This window comes from Leopardus geoffroyi, chromosome B3, assembly GCF_018350155.1.
Source record: "Leopardus geoffroyi isolate Oge1 chromosome B3, O.geoffroyi_Oge1_pat1.0, whole genome shotgun sequence".
Taxonomy (NCBI): Eukaryota; Metazoa; Chordata; class Mammalia; order Carnivora; family Felidae; genus Leopardus; species Leopardus geoffroyi.
The window spans coordinates 145,956,197-145,966,768 of NC_059337.1; the positions used below are offsets into that span (position 1 = coordinate 145,956,197).

General features: G+C 68.5%; 1 protein-coding gene across 1 annotated transcript in view; it reads left to right on the forward strand.

The window, feature by feature from the left end:
• KIF26A (kinesin family member 26A) overlaps positions 1–6,554 on the forward strand; it is a 42,090-nt gene extending 35,536 nt beyond the window's left edge. The window contains 4 exon segments of the mRNA XM_045448419.1: positions 335–3,188; positions 3,867–4,072; positions 4,587–4,737; positions 5,330–6,554. Coding sequence (XP_045304375.1) covers positions 335–3,188; positions 3,867–4,072; positions 4,587–4,737; positions 5,330–5,511 — 3,393 coding nt within the window. The 3' untranslated portion in view covers positions 5,512–6,554.
• The last annotated feature ends 4,018 nt before the right edge of the window (positions 6,555–10,572 follow it).

Sequence of the window (10,572 nt, forward strand, 5' to 3'; positions counted from 1 at the left end):
GCAGCCCTCGGAGGGGCAGGAGGGTGGCGTGAGGGCCACCCCGGGGTCACATGGACATGGGTCTGAATCCTGGATTTGCAGTTACGGGTGGCGTGGCTGTGGCCGCGTGTCCTTGCGTCCCTATGATTCGGCTTAATGCTATTTCCTTGGGCTCCGGAGAAGGCGCGGTTGTGCTTGGTGCTTGCGGCGGCCCCACCCCAGGGGCCACCCGGTGCCGTGGCTGCCATCGCGTCCTCCCGGGCGGTGAGCAGCACGTGTCGCCGGGGCGCGGGGGCGGGGGGGCGGTGGTGAGCGGTGGGTAAGGCGGCCGCTCACCCTCTTGCTCTGCCCCCAGTACGCGTCCAGCTCCTCGGGCGGGGACAGCTCCTGTGAGGAAGGCCGCGCCCGCCGCCCACCGCACCTGCGACCCTTCCGCCGCTCCATGGCCCCTGACCCTGGCCGCCTGGCCCCCAGCTCACCCGGAGACCCCGAGTGCTCGTCCAGCAGTGAGCAGTCCTGCGACACCGTCATCTACGTGGGGCCTGGCGGGACGGCACTGTCCGACCGCGAGCTCACTGACAACGAGGGCCCGCCCGACTTCGTGCCCATCATTCCCGCGCTGAGCCGCCGCAGGCCCTCCCAGGGCCCTCGGGACGCCGACCACTTCCGTTGTAGCACCTTCGCCGAGTTGCAGGAGCGGCTGGAGGGCATTGACGGCAGCGAGGGCCCCTCCGAAACCTTGAGCGTCGCCAGTGGGGCCCAGCCCGGCCCGGCCTGCGGGGCCAGGAGGCCCTCCCCGCCCGAGGCCGCCGCCTCCAGGAAGGCTGTGGGCTCCCCGCTGGCGGCCAGCACACCTCGAGGCAGCCCCGGCCTGGACACCCACCGGGGTGCCCCAGAGCCCTCCAGGGCCTGCGCCGACCAGAGGGAGGGAGGCAGCGTTAGGCCTGCGCCGCCCGGGCCGGACAAGGTCGCCGCGGGCGGAGGCGGGAGGCCACTGCCCGGCCCGGCCCCTCCGCCTCCTCGGCAGCCAGAAGCCGGCCCAGCCCCCGAGGACCCCGGGGGCGCGGACGCGGATGGTGCGGCACGGACACCCCCCGTGGGCATGAGCGGGCAGACCGGCCGCCCCCGCCCGTCTGCACGAGGCCGCCGTCTGGAGCGGGGCCTGCTGACCACCACGGTGACCCTGCAGCAGCCTGTGGAGCTGAACGGCGAGGACGAGCTGGTGTTCACGGTGGTGGAGGAGCTGTCTCTGGGCGGGCTCACCGGCTCCGGCCGCCCCGCCAGCCTGGCCAGCTTCGGCAGCAACTGCTCTCTGCAGGCTCTGGCCTCCGGCTCGAGGCCCGTGAGCATCATTAGCAGTATCAACGACGAGTTCGATGCCTACACCACCCAGGCGCCCGGCGGGCCCTCAGAGGGCGCAGCCTGGGCCGGGAGCAGCCAGGGCTCCTCCATCAGCTCTCGGCTCAGCGAGGTCAGCGTGCGCGCGGACGATCGCCACAGCCCCGCGCCGCAGCCTCCCTTCGGGGCCGGCCCTGACTCGCCGGCAAGGCCCGACCCTCCGGGCCCCCCCGTCCTGGGCAGCTCCCCGGATGATGGCCGCTGTCGGTTCCCGGAGCACGGGCGATCGGACAGTCCTGGCCCGGCCCGGAGTCCTCGTCCTGGGGAAGCGGCCGCCGCAGCCCCCGCCCGAGTTGGCCGGGAGTGCCCGGCCGTGTCCCCATGGGAGGCAGCCCCGGCGCAGACCATCCACTCCAGCCTTCCCCGGAAACCGAGGACTCCCTCAGCGGCCAGCCGCGCAGGCTGCCCTCGCCTGGCCCCGAGCCCGCCGGGCCCCGGAGGCCTGTTCGAGGACCCTTGGCTGCTGCGGGCAGATGACTGTGGTGCACTCCAGGGGGTCTCTGCCGGCAGGGCCTCCAGCCCGGCCCCCGTGCTGCCTTGTGCCCGCAGGGTCGTGGATGGCTGTGAGGTGGCAGCCAGGGCAGGCCACAGGCCGGAGGCCGTGGCTCAGATCCCACCGCTGCGGAGGGGAGCCACCACACTGGGTGTGAGCACGCCCACCGCATCCTGCAGGGACGCCCTGGCCGACGCGGCTGCCTGCTTGGGCGGCCCGAAGGATGCCCCCAGCCGCAAGAAAAGTGTGGTCCCCAAGGGAGGCCTCTTCCCGAGGCCCAGCGGGGCGGCCCCCCCAGCCCCTCCTGTGCGCAAATCCAGCCTGGAGCACAAGAGTGGCCCAGCTCTGGCCGCTCCCCAGGCCGGGGGCCTCTCGCGACCTGCGGCTGCCGCCCTCCCCCGAGGGGAGGAGGAGGCCAGGCCCGGTGGCCGGGCTGACCACTCCGTCCCCAGGGCCACGTCGAGCCTGAAGGCCAGGGCTGGCAAGGCGGAGGCAGTGTCCCGTCCCACCACCCACGGCTCTCTGGAGCGGTGTGAGCTCCTGGGGCACAGCAGCGGCAAGGCCAGGGAAGCTCCCGGGAGGCCAGCCCGGGCCGTGCCCAGGCTGGGTGTACCGTCCACCAGCCCCACGCCTGGGTCCGCTCCTGCCTGTAGGGGCAGCCCGGCCAAGGGAGTGGGGGCCCCGAAGCCCCCGGCCGCAGGGGGCAAGGGCCGCAGCCTAGCAGCTGGTGGGTCGAGGGCTCTGGGTGTTCCCGTGAAGCCACTAACCCCAGCAGTGGGCAGGAACCCCGGTGGCCCCGTGATGGCGCCCCGGGTGGCCCCACGGGCAGTGCCTGGCATGGGGGCCAAGGCCAGCCGCGGCACCATCATGGGCACCAAGCAGGCGCTCCGGGCCGCCCATAGCCGCGTCAATGAGCTGGCAGCCAGCGGAGCCCCTGGCAGAGGTGGCCCCCCCTGGGGCTCAGTGGACTCGGACAGCGGCAGTGACAGCGGTGTGAACGTGGGGGAGGAGCGGCCGCCCGCGGGCCCGGCGCTGCCCTCCCCCTATAGCAAGGTGACTGCCCCACGGAGGCCCCAGCGCTGCAGCAGCGGCCACGGCAGCGACAACAGCAGCGTGCTGAGTGGCGAGCTCCCGCCCGCCATGGGCCGCACCGCCCTGTTCTACCACAGCGGTGGCAGCAGCGGCTATGAGAGCGTGCTCCGCGACAGCGAGGCCACCGGCAGTGCCTCCTCTGCCCCCGACTCCATGAGCGACAGTGGGGCCGCCTCCCCCGGCGCTCGCTCTCGAAGCCTCAGGTCTCCCAAGAAGAGGGCCACAGGTGGGTGCGGGTGCTGCCCTCCGCTGTTGGCACCTACCGCGTGCCCTCCTCTGATCCCCTGCCACCCCCGAGGCTGGGGCTGTGCTGTTAGAGCAGGCTGGCGAGTGCAAGTCTGTGTGGGTCACCCCGACGGGGCACCGGGAGCCGGGGGAGGCCTTGCATTTGGGGCTCCCAGTCAGGTGCTTCCCTGGGCTCGGGCCTAGCTGCATGGGAGCCCCCTGCCGTGGCCGCTCCTGCCTCCTACCCTGACCTGGGGAGACAGGGCCAGCTCCTTGCTCTGTGTGTGTGTGTGTGTGTGTGTGTGTGTGGCTGGGGCGTGGGGGTGGGGGTGGGAGTGGGGAGCAGGGAGGGACATCCTGGGAGCTATGGGTGGGGCGCGCCCCTCAAGCCTGGCTCAGGAGTCTGTCCTGGGGCAGCTGGGCTAGGGAGTGTTATGTTGGGCCTCAGCCTGGCTGGCTGGGGTATTGAGGGCTGCCCTCAGGGGAGGGCCAACCAGGAGGCTGTAAGGGGCAGCTGGAGTGGCTGTCCAGGTGACAAGTGGCCTGGAGAGGCTGGGGATTTCTGGATCTGGCCCCGGTGCTGTCTTCTCTCTCAGGCCCTGGGCAGGCTGGGCCGGGGCTGGGGCCTGGGCCTGGGCCCCCAGTCTCCTTGCATCCAGGGCCCGGCTCTCTGTTCCAGGTCTGCAGAGGAGACGGCTGATCCCAGCCCCAATGCCCGACACGGCTGCCCTGGGCCGCAAGCCCAGCCTCCCCGGGCAGTGGGTGGACCTGCCCCCGCCCCTGGCCGGCTCCCTGAAGGAGCCCTTCGAGATCAAGGTGTATGAGATCGACGACGTGGAGCGGCTGCAGAGGCACCGCCCGCTCCCGAGGGAGGATCCGCCTGAGGTCAGGGCCAGTGGGGGGCTGGGCGGCTGGTGGTGAGAGGTCCTGGGATGGCAGGGTGGGCCCTGGAGGGTGTGGCCCAGCGGCCAGCTGACCCTACTTTCCCCTCTTGCCCTCAGCCTTCCCAGGATGTGGAGAAGGTAGGAACCAGCACTGCCCAACCCTGAACCTGTGGTGGCCGCCGATGCCCACTTGGGCAGAGTGGGTGGTCCGAGGGGTCCTGAGGTCACCACTGTTGTCCCCTGGAGTTGCATCTGATGGAGCTTTTACCACAGCTGCTTCCCACAACCTGGGCCCAGGCACTGGCAGGCTGCTTTGGGAGCACCTGGTGGGAGCCCCACCTTGTGGGGGGCCCGGGTCTGACCCCTGCCCACCTCTGAGGCCCCACCGTACATTGGCCCAGGCCTGGGGGCTGGAGGGAGACCCTCCTTCCAAAGCTGGGGATGGTGGGAGAGCATGGGAGTGGGCTGCCCTCCACGCCTGAGCACCCCCACCCCGCCCATCCCTTGCCCCCCAGGGTCCGGCGTGCAACAGTGCCACGCTGCGGCTGGCTGAGCGCAGGCAGCAGCGGCTACGAGAGGTGCAGGCCAAGCGTGAGCACCTGTGCGGGGAGCTGGCCGAGACCCAGGGCCGGCTCATGGTGGAGCCCGGCCGCTGGCTGGAGCAGTGTGAGTCCCCGGCCCCTCGGTACTGGGAGGAGCAGTGCGGCCCCGCCCCTCTCTGCTGAGAGGGGTAATGTGGGCCCCGCCCCTCTGCTGGGAGGAGCAGTGTGAGCCCCGCCCCTCTGCTGGGAGGAGCAGTGTGGCCCTGCCCCTTTCTGCTAGGAGGGGTAATGTGGGCCCCGCCCCTCTTCTGGGAGGGTCAGTGTGGCCCCGCTCCTCTCTGCTGGGAGGAGTAGTGTGACCCCCGCCCCTCTTCTGGGAGGAGCACTGTGGCCACGCCCCTCTCTGCTGGGGGGGGGTAGTGTGAGCCCCGCCCCTCTCTGCTGGGAGGGGCGGTGTGAGCCCCGCCCCTCTGCTGGGAGGAGAACTGTTATCCCCATCCCGGGAGGCGCAGGCTTGTAGGACTCTAGAGTGTGCCCCCGCCGCCCTGGTGCCCCTTGCCTGCTGCGCCCCTAAGCCAGCCACTTCCCTCTAGAACTCCAGTTGCTCACCTTCACCTTGGCCCAGACAGGGACCCAAAAGCCGGGAGGGGAGAGAAGCATTTCCTCGGCCCCGTGGGAACCCCTGGCCTGACCAGCTGCTTGCTGTCCCTCCCCAGTCGAGGTGGACCCGGAGCTGGAGCCCGAGTCAGCAGAGTACCTGGCGGCCCTGGAGCACGCCACGGCCGCCTTGGAGCAGTGCGTGAACTTGTGTAAGGCCCACGTCATGATGGTCACCTGCTTTGACATCAGCGTCTCCGCCCCCGCCGCCACGCCCGGGCCGCAGGAGGTGGACGTCTGAGGCTGGGCACTGGGGTGCGCGGAGGGGGCGTGGGAGGGAGCGAGGATGTGGTAGGGGTCGAGGGAGGAGGATGCAGAGGGTCGGCTGAAGGACCAGGGGGTCTCAGAGGCGAGGGAGCGTGAGGGAGGGGCTGGCCGAGTGCAGTGAGCGGACAGGGAACGAGCGTGCGGAGACAGAGACTGTCACCATCCAGACAACGACACAAGTGCCTTTAACCTTGAACTGGACTTCTCTCCTTTTTGCGTTTGGTGCTAAGGACTCAAGACACCAGCAGACGGTGTGCTCAGGCTGTGGCCTGGCGGCCGCGGTGGCCATCCAAGTGCCCAGCAGGAGCCTCTCTCCAGCCAAGCAGATTCATGTAGCAGGACAGCTCTGGGCTCAGCAGGCCCGAAGGTCAGGATCACTTCTCCTTTACAGCTGTCTCCTCTCGGCAGAGCCGGCCCCAGTGGTCACCAGGCCCTGGGTCTGCGTGCAGTTCTCTCTGCAGATGGAACTGGGGGTCCTCCGGGCAGGGACGGCCCACCTTCCCTTCCCCGAGGACCTGCTCTGTCCTGAGGACACAGGGAGGGCAGCACCCACGGGCTGAGCTGAAGGCACACGGTGCCTTCTTCTACGGCAGGAATTCTTACCAAAACCACAAGCAAAAACAAAACAAAAGAAAACACACACAGAAAAAATGTGGGGGATAAGGGTTTTGTAAAGGTTCTGTTAGGTTCATATTTTTATATCATTTTGCCTATAAATGCAGTATTTGCAGTGGGACTTTGGAGACAAATGATCTATGTTTTTATGGTTTTCTATGGAAGGTATTCCTCAGGCCAGGCTCTTTCTGGGGGGCACCGTGGGCAGGGCAGGGGTCCTTGGGAGGCACTTCTTGCCAAATGCAGACCAGGGGTGAATTTGCTGAGGTATGTGTTCCCGGCACAACGGGCTCTGTTTTCTGACCGTTGTGCATTTTCTAAGGGCGTCCAAACCTTTGTACAAATGTGTAGATAACATCTTGCTGCAGCTTTTGTGAATAAAAGACACATCGGTTGTTAAAATGGCTCCTGAGCTCACTGGGCCAGCTGCCCTGCAAGGGTCCTGGGGTGAGGTGGCCTCAAGGCATTGAAGGATGCATCTCCAGGACAGCAGGGGACTTACCTTCTGCTTGTCGGCCCTGCAGCAGCCCTGCAGGGACCAACCTTGCAGGTGAGAGGAGAGAGTAGGGACAGACTGAGAGGGGACAGAGCAGGGAAAGACTGACGGGGGACAGAGAGGGACAGACTGAGAGGGGACAGAGCAGGGACAGACCAAGAGGGGACAGGAGGAACAGACCGAGAGGGGACAGAGCAGGGACAGAGTGAGAGGGGACAGGAGGGATAGACCGAGAGGGCAGAGTAGGACAGACCGACAGACCGAGAGAGGACAGAGCAGGGACAGACCGAGAGGGGACAGAGCAGGGACAGATCGAGAGGGGACAGCAGGGACAGACTGAGTCAGGGTCCACGGGATGGGGCTGGGCTGGTGGAAAGCAGCATTTTCCGGCGGGCTCGGGGCCCTTCCCAGGGGTCATGCTAGCTGGGGAAATTGAGGCAGGTACTGCAGTGGGAGACCCTTGATCTCTTTCCTTTGTCCCCTGCCTGTCTCTCCAGAAGACAGATGAGCAGACACACAGGACACATCAGGCTCAGGACCCCCGAGCTGGCAGGAGCCCCCGCCGGGCACGGCCGCCCTCCCCACCCTGCACCTTCTGCAGGCCTCAGGCGGCGCTGCCCGCTGCTCACACCCTGGTCCTGAGCAGCCCCACCGCTGCCCCCACCCCGTCTGCGCACCCCCGGCCCCCGGGCTGTGGTGCGGGCACCACGGCCCCTCCCAGCTGGCTGGGCCTTTCCTAGTGTGGTCTGGGACTTCCCCTCCGGCACGGGGGCTGTTCCGCCCTGCACCCCACACCTCGTGTGGTCTCTGCCTGTACTCCCCGCCTCCGTGGGGCCTCTGAAGGGTGGGGTGGGGTCTGAGTCATTGCCGTGCCCCCACATTGGGCACAGCGCTGGGCCTCAGTGGGGCCTCAGGGGATACTTGCTGGAGGAAAGAACGAGGGGACGAGGGAACGAGGTTTCTCCTGGGGGGGGGGGTGCCCAGCTGGGGGCAGAAGCAGGTCCCACACCCAACAGCATTTGACAGCGTGCAGAATGCCTCCCCGGCCCTCCTGTCCTCTGCACTGAGCCCTCCCCCCCCCGCCCCCAACCGCCCCAGGCTGCCTTTTTGCTCCCTGCTGCCTGTGGCACGGCCCCCGGCCCCTGGGGTTGGGCTCCCATGTCAGCCAGAGGCAACGGCAGCCCGGAGCACCCCCGGGCTCTCCCTTTCTATTCGGAGGCCAGATCTGGTTCCCGGCCTGGGCTCGGGCCTAGCCACCAGGCCTGCTTGTCTGCCACTGAATTTGGGAGGCGCTGAGGGGTCCAGGTGGCTGTGGTGGGGCTCTGGGTGGGATGGGAGACAGGCTTTCAGGACCTGATATCTGAGGGGACGGGCTGAGAAGCCCACCTGGTCTGGGACTCCCGTGAGCCAGGCCCAGCTGGCTGTGACCCATGGTCTGACCTTGCCATGCAGGGGTGCTGGGCGCCCTCCTCCATCCTGAGGGACCAGCACAGTATTGGGGTCTGGGTGGGGTCAGGGCCACCCCCACATCAGGGAACAGGGCGGGGTTGGGGCTGGGGTGGTCACATAGGAGACTGGGGGAGGCCTGCCTGAGAGCCAAGGCCATAGTGTCCTGACCATCTGGCCAGAGCTGTTGTGGGGGGTGGACTGCCCTTGGGGGTGCTGTGTGGGTCCCTTCCTCCTGCAGAGAACACCCCTTCCTCCCTCTCCTACCCCTCAGCCACTGGAGGGGCCCAGAGCCTGCTCCTTGATGACAAGCCCTTGATGCCCTTGACCCTCTCCGGCCGCCCCCCCTCCCCCCCACCGCCAGCTACTGCTGGGGGTGGCTGACCTTTGGGGCCAGCTAGGGGAGCCTCCTTCCCACAGTCCAGGGGAGGCTCTGGGAGGGTGGCGCCTGCTTTTCTGGATGGGAACCCCTGTTCTGGGGGCAGCTGGAGCCTGGGGCCGCCTTTCATCTGGGACATCAAAGCCTTCAGCCCTGTCATTACAGGCTGGGAACCGAGTGGGAAATGAGTGCCCATTTCATGGATGGGAAAGCCGCAGCGGCCTGGGACCCAGCTCTCGGACCAACGCTGAGGCGGCCCTCGTGTGATGCCACCTATAAGGGGTCTGTGGGCATCCTGCTTATGGGATGTGTGGGGACGCAGAGACCCACAGTGAGCCGGGCTACCTCAGGCTCCTCCTCTGGACTTCCTTCTTGGAGGAGGCACGGATTTAGGACACTCAGGGCCAGGGGGAGGGGGTTTCCTGTGTCGGGGGGGCCAGGGTCAGCCAACCCCAGGGGTGGGAGTGATGGTGCCCTGAGAGCTGGTGAGACGCCTGCCTGGGCCATCTGGGCACAAGGACAGGAGCCAGCCCCGGCGGGCATCTCTGCCTCCGAGGCCGGCCTGGCACCTGGCCAGCCCACTCCCGGGGGTGAGGTGCCCGCCTGACTCACTCCACGAGTCCAGGCCTGCTCTGCCCGCCCTGCCCACCGTGGCCCCGGGCACTGGGGGGCCGCTCGGGAAGGTGAGGCCAGGTGGAGGTCAGGCTGGGCTGGATGACCAGGGCAGGGGGTTCACAGGGACCAGTGGTGGCTGGGAACCAAGGTGGGGGCAGGTGGGTGGGCAGGAGCTGGGTACCTGGCCTGCAGCCCCACCAGCGTTCAGAGCCTGCCGTCTCCTTCCTGGGCCTTAATCTGGGCAGAGGGGCATGATGCCCCCCACTCCCCCCCACCCCCCGCCTGCCACCGCGGAGGGGGATTTCAGGAGCCAGGGGGACGGCCTGAAGCTTTGGGAGTGACTGGGTCTCTGAGCTTCCTCTTCCCGTCACCTCACACAACGATGGCGGTGGGGAGGGCCGTGTGGCTGCTGCGGTGACAGCCATGGGGATGGTGGCAGGGTAGGGCCATCACAGTGGCAGCAGTGATCCTGGGGATGGCGGTGGCAGAGGTGGGGGAGCCTGGCCTTCTGGAGCTCCGAGCAGCACTCTGTGTCTGCAGGGGCTGTGCTTCTGCCGGGTCCTGGCCCCTGTGAGGCCAGCTATGGGGCCTCGACCCTTCCCGGCCCGTGTCCTGGGGTGGTGGGGGGAATGGGGGTGAGTCCACTCTGCAGCCTGAGGTGATGGGTCCGCCGTCTGTCAGGGCCCTGGGCTCTTGCTCGAGGTCTGGGTGCCTCAGTCTTCCTCGTGCTTCAAGAGCGCCCGCCCGGCTGGGCATCGCTCCGCCTCGGGGTCCCCCCCAGCGCTCACCCCTGGCCCGCCTCGGCCCCACTGTCCCGGGGAGTCTGAGCACCCCCCCTCAGCTGCCCCACCTGCAGCCCTGGGTGGGGGAGGGCCTGTCTCAGAGGCTCCACTGGGACAGGAGCTAGGGGGACGGAGGCAGACAGGGTCCCCGAGGGCCCTGGGGGGCTGGGGCCTGGCCCTGGAGGCGGCCGCAGCAAACAGGAAGCCCGAAGGGTGACTTCTCCCTCCCGATAACGTGTTTACCAAGGCGGGATCCAGGCCCCGTTTCCACACAGGAAGCCTGGGAGGCTGGGCGGGGGCCACGGAGGAGCTGGCTTCCCGCGGGCTGGGTCTGCCTCGTGGGGGCGGGGGGCACAGCCCTCAGCCCAGACAGAAGCCTCGCCGCCCAGAACCCAGGGCAGGGGGCCCCGGACGTCCTGGTGACCCCGGCCCGTGTTGTGGTTGGGGACCCCGAGACCCCGTTAGGCAGTTAGACAGGGCCAGGGCCGAGGGGCATGGTGTCCCCAGCGTGGCCTGGCCCAGGGGGGCTGGCCGGAGTGCAGGGACACCGAGGTCTCAGGGGAGGGGCCCTCTGGGAGGGGAGGGGCCTTCTGGGAGGGGTGGGCCCACCGGTGCCTGTACCTGGAGCAGCCATGGGCCCTCCCTCCTTGCCCCCCTGCCCTGCCCCAGGGTCACCGGGCTTCAGGCCCAGCCGTAGCCTCA